At 43.5% G+C, this 21,853-nt stretch overlaps 1 protein-coding gene and 1 long non-coding RNA gene across 3 annotated transcripts; one reads left to right on the top strand and one right to left on the bottom strand.

Annotated features, from left to right (window-relative positions):
* Positions 1-5,197: 5,197 nt before the first annotated feature.
* Positions 5,198-21,826, bottom strand: ZGRF1 (zinc finger GRF-type containing 1). 2 transcript variants are annotated; one of them, XM_088164288.1, is made up of 28 exons: positions 21,748-21,826; positions 20,797-20,912; positions 20,601-20,681; positions 20,432-20,488; positions 19,799-19,984; positions 17,403-19,461; positions 16,988-17,070; positions 16,227-16,325; positions 15,386-15,491; positions 15,204-15,304; positions 14,860-15,004; positions 13,441-14,117; positions 12,301-12,439; positions 11,748-11,932; positions 11,445-11,632; positions 10,754-10,893; positions 10,530-10,676; positions 9,827-9,941; positions 9,442-9,701; positions 8,820-8,979; positions 8,161-8,238; positions 7,866-8,013; positions 7,475-7,602; positions 7,078-7,201; positions 6,622-6,798; positions 6,358-6,492; positions 5,975-6,236; positions 5,198-5,482 (listed from the first exon to the last, which is right to left on the bottom strand). In XM_088164288.1, the coding sequence occupies exons 2-28, from the start codon at positions 20,815-20,817 to the stop codon at positions 5,367-5,369; spliced, it is 6,117 nt and encodes a 2,038-aa protein (XP_088020414.1). In that variant the 5' UTR covers positions 20,818-20,912; positions 21,748-21,826; the 3' UTR covers positions 5,198-5,366. The 2 variants fall into 2 exon arrangements, with proteins under 2 accessions (XP_088020414.1, XP_088020415.1); XM_088164289.1 differs by lacking the exon at positions 16,988-17,070 and having other exon boundaries at positions 18,787-19,461.
* Positions 5,477-11,784, top strand: LOC148224101 (uncharacterized). Its single transcript, XR_015803474.1, has 3 exons — positions 5,477-5,664; positions 8,739-9,012; positions 11,317-11,784. It is a non-coding gene; the product is annotated as an uncharacterized LOC148224101 (long non-coding RNA).
* Positions 21,827-21,853: the final 27 nt, after the last annotated feature.

The raw sequence follows: 21,853 nt of genomic DNA, 5'->3' as shown, positions 1-21,853 counted from the left end.
CCTTGCGCGGCGGCTGGACGGGGCCGCACCGGGCAGCACCGGGAAGCAGCGGGCGCGCTCTCCTCGCCTCTCCGGCGGTGTGACGGTTTGCCGGTTTGACGGAGCGGGGCGGGGGTCGTGAGGGCTGGGGGGGGAGCGAAGCGCGGGGGACGGGGGGGGCGGCGGGGGCGCGGCGCTGGCACGCGCCCCGGGGGCGGCGGGCGGGCGGGCGGCGGCGGCGGGAGCGGCGCCCGGGGCCCGTCGGGCTGCGTGTCTGGCACACGACCCTCCTTAACACCCCTTATATACCCCGCGGGGAACAATCAAACCTACCCCCGGGGTCCCCCTCGCCCTGCCCGCCCCGCCCGCGACTCTTGTCGGGGGCGCCGCCGCCGCGCCCCCCGCCCCCCCCCGCCGGGGCCCCATTGGCGCCTCGCGCTCGGCTGGAGCGTGCCGCTAATTTATTAATGAATGGGGACGGGGGGGGGCGCGAGGCGCAGGCGGCCAATCCCCGCGCCCCGCGCGCCACGCGCGCGCCCGGGGCCGGCTCCCTTTCAGCAGCTTCATTTACGGGCCAGGCAAGGAAAGGGAGGGAGAGAGGGAAGGAAGGATGGATGGGGGGCTCTCCCCTTCAGCCCCTCTCGATCCCGGGAGGGTTTCGCCTTCTGGGAACGCTTGGTGCTGTGGTGAAGGCGCATAGTTTCATAGGTGGCTTGGTGGGAGATGCTGCGGGCATGCGGCTGCTCCGCTCGCATCAGGCCAAACCCGAAGTGGGGGAAAGCCCTGCGCTCCGGGCGGCTCAGTGCTGTCAAATACAATTCACAGGCTGGAAGAGACTTAATGAAAAAACTCCAAACGCCAACTTGTCAGTGCACCGGGAAAACCTTCATTCTTTTCACCCCTCTCTTCCCTTCCAGCCCTCCCTCAATGGCAGAGCCTGGTGACATGCCCGTGGAGTCGGCAGGCTGGCTTTGCTCCACCTGCCATTATCCCAGGTTACTCTAAGCCCTGTCCAGCTTGGCCTTGGAAACTTACAGCGATGGGGCGGCCACAGCTTTTCTGGGCAGCCTGTGCCAGGGCCTCCCCATCCTCATAGGGAAGAATTTCTTCCAGCATCTCACCTAACACTGCCCTCTGTCAGTGTGAAGCTATCCCCTCTTGCCTGTCACTCCAAGCCCTTGCCAAAGAAATGACAGAGAGAACATAGCAAACTGAAACCCCAGCACGCTCTCCTCTCCATATGGAAACACTGTCAGCAAGGCACTTTGGGGGAGCTGGGAATTGAAACAGAATTTTATTTACAACTGCTAGAAAAGCCCAAAATAGATGAAAGTGCTGAAATCTCTGCAGAAGTGGTGCTCAGCACACCACAAACTAACACACAAATCTGACCCTCGCCGCCCTCTGGGTTTATAGCTTTTGGGATCAATTGAGGCCGGGCGGGTGCCTCAATCAGTATCTCTGTGACTCTATGAAACATTTTAACACTCCGCCCGCCTCTTTGTGAAAAACAGGAGACTCACAGGTACCCTTGGCACCCCAGGAGAGTGACGCAAAAGGACCTATTTCTTTTTCAGCACCTTAAGGGACAAAGCAGAGTACAGTTGTGACAGGGCCAGCCCATCCCTCTGTCACCACCGTGCTTGAGATTTCTGTGCTTCTACTGCTGATGCAAAGCAACAGAGAGGTGAGGCAGAAGTAGCACTGTGGGTGCATTACCCATTGTGGTGCCTTTCTGGCGTTCAGTCCAATTCCCGCTGCCAGCCCCTGCCCTGCAGTGGCTTTTTCCATGGGTTTAAGCACAACGTGACCAAGGACAGGTCGGCTATCAAATCCTCACAGATTTCGATAGGCACTTGTGTGGTCTGTGGGCAGAGCGAGGGCCGAGCTGCTCGGCTGAGAGCGGTGGGGAGAGAAGGTGGCGGGGGGGAGAGGGAGCGGGAGCAGAAGCAGGAATGCTGCTGCCACTGCCCACCGCCTGAACTGTCCTCCAAGGGTCAAACTGTTCAACTTCAGCCCCTTTGCCAGACTCAATCCTACTTTAGGGGAACAAAAGCCCAAAGTAGGCAACGATCAAGAAATGGGAGCACAATGATTTAAGCTTATCACCCAGCCCTGAAATAAAGGACGCTGAGCTCGTGTGGGGGAGAGGGGGAGACCTTCAGAAGGGCTTTGTTTGCTGTAAGAAGATTGAACTCTGAGGCGACCCAATAGCCCTAAAAGTTTAGGGTCGGTGTTGCTGAGAGACCTTTGGGCACAGCCCATCCACACGTCGACCTCACAAGTTGAGAGCCAGCGTTAATGGCCAGCCTGCCTCAGGTGAACAGGGGCACGACATCCCAGGAAATGTGGGGACAAAGCTGTGGGGACAGGGTGGCCTGACCCTTCCCAGCTCTGCCTGCCTTGTACCCCACAGCCTGTAGTGTCCTAAGGGCTGCCCATACATAGCAGGGTGCCCTGAATCCTGTGGCGCCCAGCCCTGGGCAGCACCTACAAACCCTGAGAGTGGGGTGGTTCTGCTCTCAAACGGGGTGTGACAACATGTCCCCTCACAGCAGAGTACTGGGGTGCTCTGCAAAGGGAAGAAATCAAAAGTGCTGGGCTGTGTATCCCCCACATCCCGATCCAAGTCCTTCCCGTACACCCCATGCACGCTGCAGCAAGAAGTGCCACAGGGAAGGACAAGACGAGGACCAGCCCCCCAACTCCCAAGCTGTATTAGCACATTCGGGGTTTGTTTCGGGATCAAGGCGAGGAGGGGTCCCCCCATAAGCGCTGTCCCGGCATCCTTCCCCGGCTCCCCCCAGCCTGGCCCTCGTCGGGGGCCGATTGTTCCCGGCAGATTTGCATGGCAGGTGCAGGCCTGCGGAGCGATTTTGCAGTCCTGCCACCACCCCCCCCCAAGAGGGTTTGCCTCCCCCCCTTGTGAAAAAAGGCTGCCGGTGCCTTCCTTTCCCATGAAGAAGAGAAGAAGCTTGAGGATCGCGTGAACACGCTTCAGTTTTCTTATTCTTTTCTATAGATGTGGGGAAAAGAACAGCCGATTGTGTGAAAAACCCAGTGCCTGCAAAAAGGGACATTGGCCATCCAGGCGAAGGTGCGCGAGGGAGAGCACTAATCGCTGAACCAGGAGACAAATACGATTACCAGCTCCGAGCCTTGAGTCAGAAAGTCTCATAGACTTTAAGATGTTAATCCCCAACATAATCCTTCCTTTGGCGTGTAGGAATAGTGCAGCCACAAGAGTTGTTTTGTTATTTATATTGGCGTTTAATAAAACTCAGCCAGTGGTGAATGGGCTGCCCACTCTCCAATGGTAATTAATTCCCTATTTCAGTGACCCAATTGTGCTGGGATAGAGCAGTGGGACAGTCCCACTGCCCCAACCCGCCTTTGTGCAGCTACACGGCTCTCGTGCTTCAACAGCTATGGAAACTCATTCTTTTGATGTCATTCAATGAGTTTTCCTTGGGCATCTTCTAAACTTCAAGGACCCTTTTCTTCCTCGAACGCCTGAAAAGCAGGACTAGCTTGACCACCTCTGTAGAATTTAATGGTTTGGTGAAAGGGCCTTTTGCGGGGGGGGGGGTGGAGTTGTGTAAGGAAAGAGAGAAAGAAAATTTGGAAGGCTGGCTATCAAACAGGGGGATATCCAAACGCGGGTGTGCCGAACTTACTCAGCTCCTAAATTATACAGGTCTAAAAAAAACCACTTTTCCTTACTCAAAATACTCAGGGGCTTCTCTTAGTCAAGGCATTTCTAGAAGGGATTTGCCAGTGAGCAATAACGCTGCTTTATGGAGCTGAGTAAAGACACAAATGGTGTTTGAAGAAGAAATTTCCACCCAGAAAAGGGAAAAACACCTGGATATTTTTGCCCAGAAGGGGAAGAATACCAGATACGTGGAACAGGTTATTGGTATAAAGTGTGTCTGCAGGTTTATACTTTTTGACTGTGTGGTGAGGTGACTGAAAGCAAACACATGAAGAACATGGAGTTATCCTGCAGAGCCGCCCCGGTCTGGGCAGTCTCTTCTATGTCTTTATACACACTTCCAAAAAAAAAAAAGAAAAAAAAAAAACCTTCGCAAGTCACAAACAATTCAGGATTCAACTAAGAAAACACAGAGTGAACCATATGGCCGGGGTGGCTCGAGTTGGCTGCATTTTCCCTCAGACAAAGAAGGGATTGAGAGTTGAAGGAAAGGAGAAAAAAACCCAACTTTCCGGCTGATGAAGCTGTTGTCTGGAGGCAATGATCCCAAATCTCAAGGCTTTATTCCAGGCTCCGACTGAGACGTGATATGTCATATGATTAGCATCTTTCATATTTACAAGAGTAGTGCGGGCTGCCAGTCTTTAGAGAAAGGCGAGAGAAAGAAGGGGCATATGCTGAAATGGATTTAGCATTTGAAAGAGAGAAAAGAGAGCAGATAAATACACTTAAACGAGGATTTAGTTTTACTCCCGTTGAGTTCTAATGGCTTGTTGATTGAGATTTTAGGGAGCTGGGACAGAGGTGTCAGCAGTAATTTAAAGGCGCTATTCAGCCCACCCCCGGCGGAAGGAGCCGGCGCTGCCCCTCAGGGCGGAGCGGTTCTGCGGTCACAGTGGCGGGCTGGCGGGCGGGGCGCATCACCGCCGCCGCGGCTCCCTCCGCCGCGTGTGCGGCGCCACCTGGCGGCGGCGGAGCCCGCGGCAGACGGCGGCACCGGGGATCGGGAAAATCGGGAAGCAAAAGGGGAATTCCCGGGGTGTCGGGCACCTGTCAGAAGGGACAACACTGCAGCATTGCTCACCAGCACCGTCCAGCCTAGCCTTGAACACTAACAGCCGTGGGGCAGCCACAGCTCCTCTGGGCAACCTGTGCCAGTGCCTCCCTACCCTCCCACGGAAGAATTTCTCCCTATAATATCCCAGCTGATCTCATCCTATGGCATCTGAAGACATTCCCCCCTTGTCCTATCTCTCCAGCTCTCTTGTAGGCCCTGGATGGTACATAAGATTTTCCCCAGAGCTGTGGAAGGGGCCTTTCAATTGTGATAGCCAAGCTGCTTCCTGGATGTGACCTACCTGTAAAAATGGAAAGTGACAGAATTGTTCTAAAATACCATGGGGTTTGATGTGAAGAACAATGAAATACCACTAATATCATTAACTACACTGTAAGCATGAAAGGAGTTCACTTCTCAAGCAGATAAAGTCACTCTATTCATGATTATCAACCAAATAAAGTCAATTTAATAATTTTCAGTCATATGACCAGCATCAGTGCACTGACATCCAAACAAAAATACCCCACATTAAATAAATACTAGATTTAAAGTTACCAGAGCTATTGCTATAACAAGCAGTTAAATATTTTGTTCATAAAATCAGTACATATTTTATTTTTCCTTTTTCTTACTCCGTTCTTCTTCCTCCCAATTCTCCAAGTAAGACTTGAGAACGTCATTTAGCTGTTGCTCACACTGGCTTGCATGTTGCAAGCCATTTTCCCATCCTAAAAGCAGCAATAAACAGGATAATTACATCTCTCTACAGCATCCATCGTGGAATCAGCCCCTGGCAATGCCAACATCTATTTCCCCAAGAGTATTGACTGGCTGTGATATTTCTGCTTGGAAAACGGCTCTTCAGAGTTCAGTCACTAACAAGATGCTTTCTTTGATGTCACCCAGGCAGGTAAAGTTCTATTACTGGATTAAAAAAAACCCTTTGAGTATAAAAAGAGTTTGCAGGTAAAACTGCAAATGTGCAACTTGCACGTTCTTGGATTTTCTTGCAATATAGTAGATTTTCTATGTAATGTGAAAAATTGGAGTTTATATAATGAATATAATGAATAGTAATGAATATAGTGGTTGCTCTAGTGTACATACCATGTATTATTTTATATATTATTATACAGTATATAAACACTATAAGGTGTATTATACACAATTTAAAAAATGAGGCACATGGTTTCAAAAAACTCCAGCAAAGAAACTCTTACCTTTGCAGTGGTGAATTACTCTTCCCCAGAGCCTGTTCCTGCTCAGACAGGGCAGACTCCCCACAATCAGCAGGTGCCTCTTGGCCCTTGTTAGTGCCACGTTCATCCTCCTCTCGGAGTCTATGAACCCAAACTGCCTCGTTCTGACACACGACAGGACAATGATTTCCCTCTCAGCCCCTTGGAACGCGTCCACCGTGGACACTTGGACAGGTTTGACTTCAAAGGCCTCAGAGTGAACTCCACTGAGCAAATTCTGGATCTGTGGGCAAAGAACCAGGGAATAGGGCTTGTAGGAATAGTGCAGAGTCTGGCTACCCAGTGTACGAGTAGGTTTTTGACAATGGCTTTATTGATTTTTATTACTGATTTATGATACAAACCTTATACATTTGTGATTTATAAAGGGTAATCACACCAATAGCAGCTCCTTCTATTCCACTCGCAATCAGAGACTGGATGAGCTTGACTGTAAAATGTGCTTCTGCCATGTTATAAAAGCTGTTGTCTCTTTCAATCTGGCAAAGAGGGAAAAAAATTGCCAAATTTGTTCTCACCAACAACGTAAAAAGAAATGGAATGGAGGAAAAACTACAATATTGACTTTTTATATAAGAAGTACACATAAGAAGTGTTGAGGAACTTACTTGCTCCATGCCATGGACACTATAAAAGCAGAGTGTTGGAAGCCATTCCACTAGAGGAGTCCTGTCCTCCTCAGAAATGCCATCGATGAGGTTGCCATCGTAGAACAGCTCGTTGGCGATGGCACTGAGGGCAGGGTGACAGCGGTACTGGGTCCGAAGAACAACTGGGTTATGTCCCTAAAGAATGAGGATCGAGAAGTTGGCACTGGGGAGAGTTCATGTGGATGGAGCTCAGAGCAGCCTGGTCTAGGGGAAGGTGTCCCTGTCTGTGGTGGGGGGGTTGGATTAGGTGACCTTTGAGGTCCCTTTCCACCCAAACCGTTCTGTGATTTTATGATATTTTGCAATGCTGAGATCCTGATCCTCTCACACCCGAACCAGAATTCCCCTAGTGACTTCAGGGGACCTACAATTCCACTCTCCACCTTTTCCAGAGGTGTGTTCAGCAGCACCTACCATTAAGCAGAGCCGGTCAAAGAGAGTCTGCTCCAATCCCTGCTCATGAACACTCTCAGACCCTTGAATAGTTGGTGGCAGTTGCTTGGGGTCTCCAACAAGGACAAGCTTTTCACACTGAAACCTAAATAAGAATGTGAAAAAACAAAAAAAAGTTTTCTAAAAAGGATGTTAAAATGTTCATAACCAAAGAGAGTGCTGTGTTTCTGTATCACATTGCTTTCCATCAGTCTCCCTTCTCCACCCCAGTTTAACAACACCTAAGGACAGGCCTCAGTTTAAATCACTCTTCTTGCTCTCTAAGGCGAGACCTCAGGGTTCACGTGCTCAAGAAGGTGTGGAGTTGGGCACTACTTGGAGCTTGTGTCCCTGCTGAAGGCCCACAGGCAGGCTGTACCTGGCAATGGGAAGGAGAGAAGCAGGCTCAGTCATCTGGCTGCACTCATCCAGCATCACCACAGGAAACCTGAGCGTGTTCAGGCAAGGGAAAGGGCAGGCAGCACACGTCACTCCAACCACCTTCACCTGCCATGAGCGAGGAGAAAATGGGAAGGCAAAAAATTAAGATCATTTCAGAGTTAATCTCTGTGCACCACAGATTACACCTAAATTTATTTTTAGAAACAGGACACTAAGCTATACCAGTGGAATCAAACCTAACATTCACTTTATATTTCAAAATCAGGAGCTTGGCAGGTGTGAGAGGGGATTCCCACTTTCCATTTGCTGGGCCCTGTGGATAAGACACAGCAAATTCCTGCTTTCCCATCCCATCTCTTTGACTGTACCTGTTGCAGAATAGTTTTATTGGTCCCCAGTTTATGCTGCTCAATGCTCTTCCTGACATAAATTTTTTCAGCCGGAGTCAAATCTTCTTTCATGAGAGCAAGCAGCTCTTTCAGCTGCTCGTTTTCATTTCCTGAGCCTGCATGTAAACTTCAAAGAACATTTTGTAACATACATTATGATAACTGAAAATAGCAGCTCTTGGAAAAATAACCATACTTTATACACAACAGCAATGTTAGTACAACAATGTATTAACCTACCCCAAATTGCTTCAGATCTCTCAATGTTTCTTACCTATGGGGAAGAATTGCTTTCGTGATTTTCCTTATACTTCCCACTCTTATAAAATCCTCAAATCCAAGATCAAGCAGACTTTAAAGAAAAAGAGATGATAAACATTAAAGAAATGGAAAAAAGAAATACTGAAAACTTCAAAAGCGGTTTCAAAAGACAGATCAGAACACTGAGGAGCACAAAGTTTGGTGATTAATAAGATGAAGAACCTCAGTAATTCAAGAAGATCAAAATAAATTACCTAATCATGATTTGCCTCAAAAATGCTTAATACTTTGATGCTTCCCCTCTCATAGTCTTCCATGTGTATCTTCCCTTCCTTTTTCCTTGCAAACCACGTGTTTATTTCATGCTAACTTCATGCTGAATTTTCACAAATTTGATTCTCTCTGCTCCTCCTTCCCCTACTGCTACATCCCAAAAACTCCTGAGCAGTATTACTTTTTCATGATGGATTTTAATAGTAAATTTGATGAGAGTAGAGCCTAAAGTAGTCTTCTGTAAATCTTTTATGTAGCTTTTTCTTGTGTGTGGCACTTTCTAGGGAAAGAAATTAATCTTTTTGATGTGTTTTACAGGAAATACCAACACAATTATCACTACAATTTAAGTGCATTATTGGTTTTGGAAGAAGAGTCCATAAAACCTCAGTAACCCACCCCAGCAGTATCCTGTCCACAGCAACATTGGTGGAAGAAGCAATGAGAAGTTTCCATGGAGTTGCCCTTGGACCCTCTGTAGCTTCACTGCTTTCAAAGAGCTGCACGAGGAACAAGATCACCACAGACAGCAAGTAGCTCTTGCCAGCTCCAAAAACACCTGGTATTTTGGAAGAAAAAGCTCAAGTTACAAGTGAGAATTTCCTAGAAAGTTTGAATCAATTGCTTTAACTTCAGTTATGCTGTGATTCCTCTAAAAATACTGCATGAGATTGCTTCAGCAGCTCCCAGTATCCCGGGGCAACCTTGCACTTAGAAAAACAAAGCTAATACATGATAAAAAGTGGTTTCCATATGAAAAGAAAGAAGCAGAGGACACTAAAAAACTCTGATTTTGTGTATAGGTATTTCTAGGCAAAACCTCCTATGCTGCAGTGAAATCCTGCAAAAGGCAGAATGAAAATTTAAGGGTCAAAAGCTCTGTGCTGACAATGGATGTACTAATGCCACGGTCATTATAAGAGGGGCTGATTCTGGCATTTCATATTAATGGCATTTCACATTTATCAACATTTTTGCAAAGATACAAGAGCAGCAAATGTCACAATTCCTGGCTGTGTACCACGGATGATTGTGATGGGGAAGCTCTGATGTTGTTGCCCTGGTTTGGGGTTTTCACAGGACGTCATCATCTGAGCTATGTGCATCAGTGATGCTGCTTGGTCCGGGTTCAGGGAGAACCTTTGGATCATCTCTTCAGCCACTCCCATTGCCACTTCAGAGCTCACAGGGCCAGACATCATGGAGCATTTCAGGCTCATGGCAGGTGGAGTAAATTTCCTTTTGTTGACTCTTTTTGTACCATTTTCAGAATTAAAATTCCTAAGAAAACAAAAATAGCCAAAAGTCATGCTATGACCTAATTTGTACCTCCAGGTTCTGATATTCCTACACTGGACTGCTGCTGTTTCATGACCTGCTCACAGTATCACAGAACAATAACTCACATTTTCAGAAGATAAGGTATTAGTGGTAATGTGGATGGATTGAAGTGCTCCTCCATGTTCCTTAAGGATGCCAGCTCACCACTGGCATTACAAACCAGCAAGGCATGAACACACACTGGAAAAAGCCACAGAAAAACAAGAAAGAAATTAAATGAGCAGAAATTTAAATTAGCTAAAGAAATGAATTTTAAAATGCCAAAAGAGTCATTAACAGATTTTATCTTCTTCATTTGGAAAACAAAACAACCCCAAAGCTTTAACTCAATTCAACAGCAAAACCAAGAAACTTGTGTGCAGAATCACAGATTTAATATACGACTTTTTATATAAATATAGATATTGATATAGATATATAAATATTGTTCGAGGTTTCTGCATTTTATTTTTCAAGGACAGTAAAAACACATTCCTTTTACTTACACTCTGAGAGTCAACTTGCATTGTATATAATATTATATAATTTACTACTTTCTTTATATTATTCTCATTTCTTCCCCACCCATTTGGAATTTGCCAGCTACTTTGCAGGTTTAATTGCATTAATTACTGCATTCAAATTACATATTCAAACATGCAGGGGAAAAAAATACTGTGAGTTAAATCATGTACTAGATTTGAGAAATTCTAAACTCATCCTTCATTGCTGGCTGGATTTTTCTTTATTTGTTTCCCACAGTTCTGAATGATTTGCTGTGGAACTCACTGTTTGATCTCCAGTTGGAGGGACTGTAGCCTTTCAGTGGTAGCAATTCTATTTCATTGTTGGAGGATGGTCCAAAGAAAGCACTGCTGGCAATGAAAGTATCAATGGGATCAAAGTTTAGAGTCTTTGAAACAACCCAGATGTCATCTGCCAAAAAAAAGACAGAGTCCTCATAAGGTTCTCCTAATGCCACCTTTTAAATCTGATGTTTAAGAAGTGCTCACCTTTGCTATAGAGAGAAGAATGCTCTTTTCTGCTTAGTTTCAGGTATAATTTGGGTTTGGAGTCACCATCAAAGCTGGCAGGTGTATTCATAAATTTCTTGAACTTACTGTACCTCTGTGTTGGAATTTCAAAGGCTTTCCTGGGAAATTGTTATATTAAAAAAAGAAGTAAGTAAACAATCAGCACATTTTCAGCATGAAAAATAAGAAACTTCCACAGATTGGACAAAGTGGGTGTAAATCATCTTACATTAACCAGTTTAAAACACTTTTATCTTGACTGGAAAAATCCCTCATATTCAGCCACAATTAAATTGTTTCCTCTACAGTTAAATAGCACAGAATAGCCTTTGAGATGACTTCTGGCATTAAAATTAGAATCTTGAAGAGAATAAACCAAATTCTCCTACTCAAGATTAAATAAACAATAATTCAAATGCAACAGTTGTAACATTAAGCAATTGATCAAGTTGTTGGTCAGCAGTTTTGAATCTTGCTTAAAAGAAATATAATTGCTATAAATATTTTTCCTTCACTAATTCAGCTCTTGCATTTCTTTACAGAAAGAAATTTTTACTCTTTAAAGGTAGAGAAAACATCTTAAATCCTGCTGAAATCCTGAGCTACTGGAATATTTATAAACCCTGAATTCACACAGCACTAGAGAGAAGTGCACAGCATTTCAGGATACCTCACCAAAAGCTGGCATTCCTCATAGACAGCAATCTTTTGACTCCTGAGGTATGTCCCAATACTTTTTATATCATGGAGCACTGCACTCGGTGTGGATTTTGTCTGTGTGGGGTTCACATCTTCAATCCACTTGAAAAAAGAACACTGCTCAGCTTTTGGGGCATTACAGGCATAGAACAAACGACCCTGCAGGGCAAGGGAGGGAAAAAAAAGAGACCATGAGCACAAAAACACACAAGAAAAAGAGAAAGCCATGAATGCTTTCACCCAAAAGTGTAAAAACACGAGGAATAAACATCACCTTGTTTTGACCTTCTTTTTTGACCATCACCAGCTTGGCAGGGTTCATGTGGCTGCAGAGTGGAGCACAGCTTCCTTGGCTCTGGCCTTGCCCACCTTTCACAGCAGAATAAAATGATATATCCACTTTGGAGAGGGCAGTGTGCAGCCTCTGTGCCAACTCAAACAGCATGATGTTCAATTGCTCTGGGTAGAGAATGGAGAACAACAGAATCATTGGCACAGCCTTAAAATGCTTACACAGGTACACAACATTCAAACAAATATATTTTCATTGCAGGATTTCCATCCCAAATCAAAATATTTAATCTGAGTCCTAAAAGAAATCATGTGACCTGCAAAATCCACTTATTCCAGGGGGAAAAAAAAGGCTTAGGAATCTTAAGACTGGAAAACAGCCCAGTTGAACAGAAATGTATTCTCTTTTTGTTTTGTCTTTGCAATTTTGGGTATAGACTGAATATATTTCGTTACATATACAAAAAATTAAATGCACTCTGTTACTTTAATAGGCAATGTTTAAAATTACAGCATTTCACAGAGCAGAGACTTACCTGTCAGAGCAGCTTTAAAAACCTGTTTGTAGTGAGTGTGAGACTGAAACACAGCTGGGATGGAAATCTTTCTTTTAGGAAGACTGGCATGTTTCACTTTATCCACAGGAGGAAAAGACAACTCAGAAATTGTTACATCCTAAAAAGATCCATGAAAATAAACCATTAAAAACTCTAAGACCTTGAATGAGACAAGTTTTGCAGATTTGTAAAAATACATGTTCCTAGATCTTGAGCTGCCAGTTAGGATGCACCGTGAGAGTAAAATCTGCCCCTTGCCAAACAGCCTGCATTTATAACACAGATAATACTTCCAAAGGCTTTAGAGTAAATTATGTAGTTCAAAATCATGTTTTTCAGCACTAGGCATGGGGAAGGAACACACAAACCCCATTTTTAACACCGTTTTATATACAGGTGTATTTGACATATATATATATATAAACACACACAATGTGTATACCAGTATATATATCAAATATATTAGTTATTTCCTCACCTCTACTTCACACCAATATTGTACTGGACAGTTTTAAAGAACTAAAAACTTGAAAAAACGATTGTTAACATGTTCTTCAACTCTCAAAATCATTTGACAACTTTAAAAACCTGACTTGTGGTTGGTCTGGTGTTTCCCCTCAATTTACTCCATTTGTCTACTGGCCACAAACAGCAGTGTTAAATTTTGTAGGTCCTTATTCAGTGCCATAACTTGACTTTTACACAACTAAAGGTGAAGGAATTTATAATATTTTGAAGTCAGAGACTATGCCTTGAAGCAAAAATAGGTATTCATTAAAATGATAGTGATACCACAATTAAGAAAAAGCCTTTGTGCACACAATTTCTTACCAATTACAGATGTCAAAACAGCCCAGCAGCTTTTCTTTCACCTTCCTGCCATCAACATTCAGATTAAAAATCTAAGTCTGGCACTGTGTGTGCGCCAAGGAATTACATTTACAAAAGATTAGTCACGGCACTTAAAAAAATACATTTTTTCTCGTGTCACTACATCGGTCGAAAGATTTCATCCAATCAAACTGATAATATCTTGCAGGAAATCAGATAAATGCAGTGCCTTTGGCCAGGGAAATGTTTGTGTCAGTGATAGCTGTGTTTGCTTCAACAGTTACACACCTGGCTGTCTCCTGTCGAGGCGTGGCAGCTCAGGTGACTCAACACCTTTTGTGTGGCTGCAGCCAAAGGTGTCTGCCTTAAGTGCAGGGAAAGTACCTTCCCCTCTGAAACCAGATCTGGGAGGCTGCTGTTTGCAGCCCTGGAGCGTTCCCCAGGCGAGCTCCCGGCTGGCAGCAGCGGTGCAGAGCTGGGAGCACTGGGATTCACACTTGGATTCAGGGCTCTGCCCTCTCCTGTGTCACCTGGCAGCATTCCGAGGATGCTCTGGGCACAGATGTCATCGTTCTCTTCCTCATCAGCGCTGTTTTCAGGGATCAAATCACACTGAGCACTGCTTTGATACTTCAGCCACTTGCTTTGTCTGTGTTGGGCAGTCCCATTAGGGAGCACTGGTGGCACAGATCCCCTTTGTCCATCTTCCATGTACTCCCCGCACACAGAGGTTTCACAATTCCTGTCCTCGGGGCCAGGAGCACTCCTAGGAAATGCCACTGGCTCCCTGCACAAATGGCCTCCTGAAGAGCCCAAAGATTGCTGCACCTCCTCGCTCTCAGTGGGGTCAAACGTGTCAGGAATCTCATCGGTGGCAGGAAGAGTGACAAATGGAGTTCGTGTTTTCACTGTGGGCTTGAATGCTGGGAGGCTGCATCCCTCTGCACAGCTGGATTCCTCCCGGGCTGTGGGGCAAATACAGCTTACAAACAACTTGTGGCACCTAGGGATGGCACTTCAGATGTACAAAAAGGAAAGAATTCTAAGTTCTTCCTCTTATATCCTGTCTTTTAACTGGGAAGCTCTCTGGAGTGTTCCTGTGCAGCATTACACTAAAGGATGGATTTTGTGTGATTCTTTTAATTAGTTTTAATTCTTTGAAATCTCCACATTCAGAACACATTGTGTAGCCTCTCTGCTTATATAAAAGACAATTATTTAAACATGGTTGTGTTTTGGAGGTCATTAATCTAATGGCACTGACAGCTGCCAATTAGAAAGCACCCAGCTTAACATTTGCTGCATTTTCCAAAAGATAACCCACAAACCTATGAATTAATATTAAACAATGCAAATAAATAAGCTCTTACTACCAAAAAGCATCCTTCTGACTAAATTATCATTAGTGACAGCTACAGATAAATGTCAAATGGGAGAGTGCCAGAGGACAGTTGAATATGGAAGAAAATTAAAAGAAGGTAAATAAAAACATGGGTATCATTTAGAAGCTTAGCTTACAGCCTTTTTGCCCCCAAATGAGAAGCAGATTTTTCTTTATGAAACTAAATTCCCCCACTAAAGTCTCTTTGAGGAAAATATAATTGGCAGAGTAACTGTCTATGATAGCCCAATTCATTGTGCTTCAAGAATCAGAGATTTTTCAGCTAAAACACTGTGAGGTGCCAGTATAAAACTGCAAATTCTTACTGAAAAAAAAATCTGGGAGTTCTGGTTCACTTGCTAAGATCCCATGTGTCAGGGGCTCCTGGATGTCTCCAATAGTCTCCTCATTTTCCCAAGGTGGTGAAATTGTAGAGTCTGGATCAATTGGGGAAGTTGGTTCTGATGAGATCTACAGGTAAAGAATGAACATGGCAGGTAAATGACTGGAAAAAACCCTGATTACAGCTTTTATCAGTATTCCCTCTCTCATCTCTAAATAATTGAAATGTCTCTCAGAGCTGTGATGAAACAGCGTCAAAAATAAGAAATTCCCATGAACACACAGGAAATAAAGCCAAAAATATCTGCAAGAAACTGTCAATCCCCACCTTGCCAGGTTCCCAGGCAGTCCACTGTGCTTGCCTCAGGTCAGAGGGTGAGCATGACATTGTCCAAGGTGAAACTTCAGGAGACACATTCAATGCCAGTGCTAGGAAAAACACATGAAGCCCTGAAGTCATGCAGAAATTTTGAGGCCAATCACTGCCCTTCTCCTTTTACTTTTACTTACAGGACTGATTTATTAATGGCTCTTCAATAACATCAGACTTCATTTGAAAATTCCCTTCTCTGATAATGTCAACATCATCCTTATGAAGGCTCCTGGAACCTGAAGACTTTATTAAAAGAAAAAAAAAAAGCAAAAACTTGATAGAAATTAAACTGTGGATCTTCTTTTTTTCAAAGTGCAACTGATCAAAGGAGCAGAAAAAAACCTAAGTTCTATGACAAAGGTAAGTAAAAAGAATTGATTTTGACATGATTGTAGAAGTTTTAAAATGAACTATTTCCTATCCTAAATTGACAGCATAATTTTTTGCACTATGATTAGTAAGAATAACTGAACAAAAAAAAGTTTTACCTGTCTGAAGTCATAAAGGTCATAATTTCTTGAAAAGAGGGGTGGGAAAAATGTCTCAGCTGCAAAGTCCATGTTCTCAGGGTGCTGCTGCCATCCTAGCTGGGAGCATGGAGCTCTCAACATGACCTCACTAGCTGCTGATCCTTTCACTTGGTGCCCTTGGAAGGCAACAGGCTACACAATGCATTGGAATTATCACTAACAGCAAGTAAAAACTGCACTGCAACTGTCTACAGTCAACACAGGTACTTTTTATACATAAAACAAAAATAATCTGTTGACACTGCAGGAGAGAAAGAAAAAAACCTGTTTTCTTTTTTCCTGTAATTTGAATTTAAAACTCTCCTAGAAAACTTCCCGCAGTGAACTGTACTATAAATTATGAGAACTGGTTAAAATTTTATTAAGACTTAGTATATTACAATTAGCAAACCATTTAACTGAAATTTAGGAAACACTGTTAATTATACTTCATTTCCAGAGATGGTACCTTTGGTTGCCAGTCAGATGTCCCAGGGTCTCTTTGGGCTGCTGCTATTGGTACAATATATGCCTCTGTCTTCTGTAATAAATTGTCCACACAGTTGGGCTGCATAAGAAAGTATCGAAACCTAATTAGTCTAACAATTTAATAACCATTTAAAGTGAAAATTTAGGCTAAGAAATGTCTTGCAGTTGTACGAAGGAAGCCTTTTCAGTTACAGCCTTTTTATTTGGAAGCCAGGACCAATCATGACAGGATAAGAAACTATGTTTGCTTTTCAAACAGAACAGGAAAAAGGGAAGGATTTCCAAAATCTTTGTTTAAGCTTTAGATGGATTGAGAAAGAAAAAAGGCTGTTAATAGCACTGGATAAAAATGAATGTGAATTATCAAACACAAACAGTTTTCTCGGTGTATTTCAACCCAAATGCTAAAATTCCAAGGAAAGCCATGTATTTAAAAAGGTAGTAGGGGGAAAAAAAAAGTGGTAAAAGACGAGATAGGGACGGAGAAGTACCAGATGTATTAATGGAATATTAAACATCACTAAATAATACAATTTCCATTAAGTTTCTTGTCATACGTGAGGCCTCCTGAATATTGTCAGGATAACATCTTCTTTTTATTATCAACTTCATAAACAATGCCTCTATGCAATTTGTAGCTCAACCTCGATGGTTCCATAAACCAAGAATTTTATTCCAGGAGCCAGGTGGAAAATGAATTTATCTTGTACAGATAAATATATGTAGTCAAAAATTGGTTACCATAAGGCCAGGAGAATCAAAGTATGAACAGGAAGATGCCTGTAAACTTTCTGAGTAAGGCATTTCTGTAAACTCTTTTACAGCTACAAGAGATGGAAAAGTACAGTGAGTTACAGTACAGTACAGACAGAAAAGTACAGTCAATATTCTGGGGGTTTTTTACATGCAAACATCTGAATATTTACAGGTCTTGCTAACCTTACCCATGCAACAAATTGCACACTAATTGTTAGTTTGAGTGAGAGCAAACAGAAACAGATTTGGAGCTCACAATGCTGCTTTAAACAGTAAAAACTGCACGAGGGAACCTTCATAACACATCACTCTAAAAGTATTTCTAAATATCAGGAGAAATGAGAGAAATTAAACAAGTGCAGACATACAGAATCCAGTTTAAAATACAAGCTGACCTAACCTTCATCCTTTTCAAGGGATTCAAGTGTGTCCTTAGAAGTGTCAGTTTCACAGAACATGCTGGCATTTTCCTCCATCTTTTGCAAGCTCTCTAATGCTGTGCTATGCTGAGTCAAAGCTCTCAGAAGAGTGATATCATTCACCAGATCAGGGAGTCCTGTGGAATTCTCAGCCACTGCTGGGCATTTCAGGCAATCCACCCCTATTGTTTCTCCTTTGCAGGCTTCAGGAGAAGCAGTTACACTCTCTGCATTTTCCAATGCAGTTTCTCCTGATGCTGTTTCCTCTGGAGATGAATAACCTGATCCTAAAGGATCTGATTTTTGTGACAAAACCAGCAGAGGGCTGTCTGGCTTAATGTCATCACTCTTAGTACCCCAGAAGTGCTCTGTGCCAACATCTGGGGATTCCATGCACCCAACCTGTGTAACTCCTTCCTTGGTCTTTTTGTCCATGGCAGAAATTATTCTGCTGGGAGAACTATCTGCAAGATTTCCAGTTGCCTCAAGCACCCTGTTTTCAGGGTGACATTCATTAACATTGGTGTCACCAGGAAAGAGATCAGAGTGCTGGTTTTTTATCCAGGATGTGCCATTAACGGTGAATGCTGCACAGCCATCCAGATCCTCCTCTTTGTTTATGGCTTCAAAACTTGATTGACTCTCACTGATCTCTTTTGTGTTGCATCCATCACCTAAAAGGTGCACTTCGATTCTGGTCTGGTTTGCAGCGTCTTCTGCAGTTCTCCCGGTATCACTGTCACAAAACTGGGGTGGTGTACCCCTCTCTCCATCAAAACTGGAACATTTGACTTCATTTTTGCTGTGTGTCTCTACTTCACAGCAAGAATGAGGCTTCAAATGAGGCCTCAATGCAGCATCTTGTGCTAGGCCTTCTCCCTGTAAGCAACCTGGGCTCCGTGAAGAGTCTCCCTCAGAGAAGTCCTTCCCTTCTCTTTCACCCACATCTTCATCATCTGTGTCATTAAAATCAAAAGTCTCCATCAGGTTAAAGCTAACCTCCATGAGTTCCCCATCAGGACTACAGTCTGTGCCCTGCAAATTGAACTCCTCCTTCACAATTGCAGCTTCAGTCCATGTCACATCCCCAGAGAGCTCCGGGTCACTAGACACTCCCTCTGAATTTTGTCTTGGAGGAAGCTCACTCTGCATCTTCACAGACAAAGTCTCCCTAAGACTGTCAGTCCCTGAATGCTCCCTGTGTCCAAAGGGACCGTTTTCAAAGGTAGATGGACTCGGTGAAAGTGAAATGTCACCTGAGGATGGGACAAACTGACTGTCACTTGTTCTACTTACAGTGGACTCAGGTAGGAAGTAACTATTGGCGTTCAAGTGATCTTTTAAATCTTGACTTAAATTATTTACCTTTTTGTCTTGTCTCTGTCCTGTGAGTTCTTCACCACAAGGTCGTTCAGGTGAGTTTGGAAGCGTTTGAGCATTCCAGTCCTTTTTATCATTTACAGTTCCCTGTATAAAAGGCAGGTGCTGAGTACCTGGAACGAGTCCTTTGGCAGGGTCGCCTGAAAAAGCAGGGAGAACAGGGCTTTTTTTGTCACATAAATCTGCATTTTCTGCTGCCTGAAACTTGGAAAGACAACCTGTGACTCCAGATGTTTGTTCTCTGTGTCCTTGTGCTGGTTTAGACTTCAGAAGAGCAATTATCTGTGCTGTGCTCCTGATGTGGTGGGACACTGCCCCAGGACCAGCGTGCTCAGGAAGGAGAGGAGATTGTGGCTTCACAACAAACTGATTGGAGTTGTGCTGCCCTGTCTGCTCACAGCTGTCACTAAAGGGAGCTGAAAGCAGTGAGGACACAGACATTTGCTCTCTGCCATTGTCCTTCCATCCCTCTTCCTGACAGCCTGCAGAGGGGTTTGTTTCTGCATCCTTCTTGCGAATGGTGGAAAACAACGGAGAGCTGATGTAAAACTTGGATGGAAAATTCCCTTGGTACTCCTTAGATAAAGCCAATGCTGTTGGTTTTCCCTCATCTTCCACAGCTGGTGTTTTCTTCTCAACTTGGCGTGGCCCTTGGAACCCCTAGGAGAGAAATTTTCAATTAATCCACATTTTGTAATCCAATGTTGAAAATGGGGCACACTCCATGAACTACATTCTGATCAAATCCACATGAGGATTCCACAGGTGCATAGAAACAACCTCAAGCCCTTGTGATCTTTACTACAGGCTCAGTAATAGCAATCCTGCTAAACCAAATTTCTTAAATGTGGAAAAAATATATTCTGGATTACAGCTCAAAAAAAAAAAAAAGGCAGGAAGAAATTATGTATACATTTACCATTCACAGAATGATGTGTCCCTTGTGTTTTATAATGCATTTAAGCATGAGACATAAAAATCTGGAACAAAAACACACCGTAAACTTCCTTTTCAAGCCAACAAGGAGATGTCTTGGGGGTAGAAGAGCAGGTTTTGCACCGTTTCTATCCACTGCTGGAACTTCTGCTTTCTTGGGCTGGTTTTCAGAGGCCTTTTCACTCACTTTGACTGCTTCAACTGTGATTAAGTATCGCTCACTTTCAAAATCATCTCCAGGAGTCACCTGGAAAAGAGAGACCAGCAGTCTGCACATAATATAGGTATTATAATAAGAGGTATTATATACTTTTATTTTAAATAATTACAGTCTTTTAAGTATTTACATGTAAAAAAAATCAGGTACTTACACCTACTATATCACAGATAATAATACTTTGATTTATACATATATTCCAAAAAGCATTAGCACTTCAATGATTACGTCATATATTACTGTAACACTGCTTTTATAACAAAAGGAGAAAAATTCCATGAAACTTTCTGGACAAACAGTAAGATCTACTCATAAATAGAAGCTGTTTTTCCTTTCCATTATTTGCACTGTAGCAGAGTTTTATATCAAAAACTAGAAAAATTACTGTCTTGGCTACCAAACAAGTGTTTGAAATGCTGCCTGAAAGACCAACTACAAACAGATATAAAAATAACAACTCTGAACAACAAAATATACCTGAGATTTTATAAAAATACTCTCCAAACATTGTCCTTTATCATCAAACAAAGTGGCCTGCAACATAAAAATAAGATTTTAAATAACCAGTTATTTCACAAATCAACTAGACTGCCACTGGCAGTAACAGATGATATCAAATCCAACAGTGTTAAATCTGAATTTTCACCTGGTTTTTGCCAGTTCTAACCTTCAGAATTCCATCTTGCCAAGTTTTTGATTTTTTCATCTTTTGGTGAGTGTATAACACCTGTTTAAAATGTATAAAATATTGAAAAAAAAAGTAAGAAAACGTCCAAGTATTTCAACAGCTACAGTCTTTAAACTTAATCCTACTTAATTGCATAGGGTTAAAAATCACTCACAGTAAATTCTTGAGAGGCCATTGCTTCAGCAACACAATCATCCAACAGCTTATTTCACAAATATCCACATCTTCCCATAGCCTGAGAGACAGAGAAATAGTCAGGATGCACCAGAGCTGTGAAGGAAAAGTGTGGAAAAAAATTACTTGTTTTTTCACCTTAAAATAAAATAATTAGATGCAATTCCCACAGTATCAAACCAGTGGGTTACAGCTCCTGAGGGCATTTTAAAGAGAAATCTCAACAACAATCTAACATATTGCTGGTAAAAAAAAAAAAACAAAAGACCCTCTTTTCTTAATATATGTCAAGATATTTCCCAGCTTTTAGAAGAATTCATTCATTTAAACGAATGGCTAGCAGCCCTGAATACTCTTATTCAGAATAACTTGAATTTAAAACCCGAAGTAAAAAAAAAAAAAAAAAAAAGAAGCTTTTACCAGACTACTTTTGTCACAGGTGTGGAGTTGGTCATGCATGTTTAGCTCATGCAAAAAATAACTGACTCTCAAACCAGCTCCCCGTGAAGCCAGATCTCTTTGCATATCTGAAGTTAGGGCGAGAGATATGTTAAAATAAATTTTTATATACTATATATACTGGATTGGTTATAAGCGGTTTGTAGGACGGAAAGGGGAAAGATTCGCGCTGTTTCTTATGGTTGCCATCCCTTGGGTACTTCATAAGGTGAAAATCCTTGGACATGCCAACTTTTATGACAGAGTTACTCCTTAAATTATTAGAGCAGAGCCCTTAGGATGACTCCCGGGGGAAGGAACGCCACGGGCAGAGGGAGGCGCTGCTGTGGGAGCCACCGCCTCCACACAGCCCCTTCCCAGCCTTCCTCCACATCCATTCCCTTCAGCGCCAGCGCCGCCTCTCAGAGAGCCGCCCCTGCGCCACCGCAGCCCCCCGCCATTCCCGGGGCCCGGGCGGACACCCCGACCCTACCCAGCGGCTCCGGGACCGAGACTTGGGCCGGAACGGGGATCGCTGTGGCAGCCGCCGCCTTTCCGAACTTCCCGCCGCAGCGCCCCGCGTGACGTCACGACGCCGC

The sequence above is a fragment of the Sturnus vulgaris genome, chromosome 4 (genome assembly GCF_052056855.1).
Source record: "Sturnus vulgaris isolate bStuVul1 chromosome 4, bStuVul1.hap1, whole genome shotgun sequence".
In the NCBI taxonomy this organism is placed as follows: Eukaryota; Metazoa; Chordata; class Aves; order Passeriformes; family Sturnidae; genus Sturnus; species Sturnus vulgaris.
This window is presented reverse-complemented; position numbering and strand designations above follow the sequence as displayed.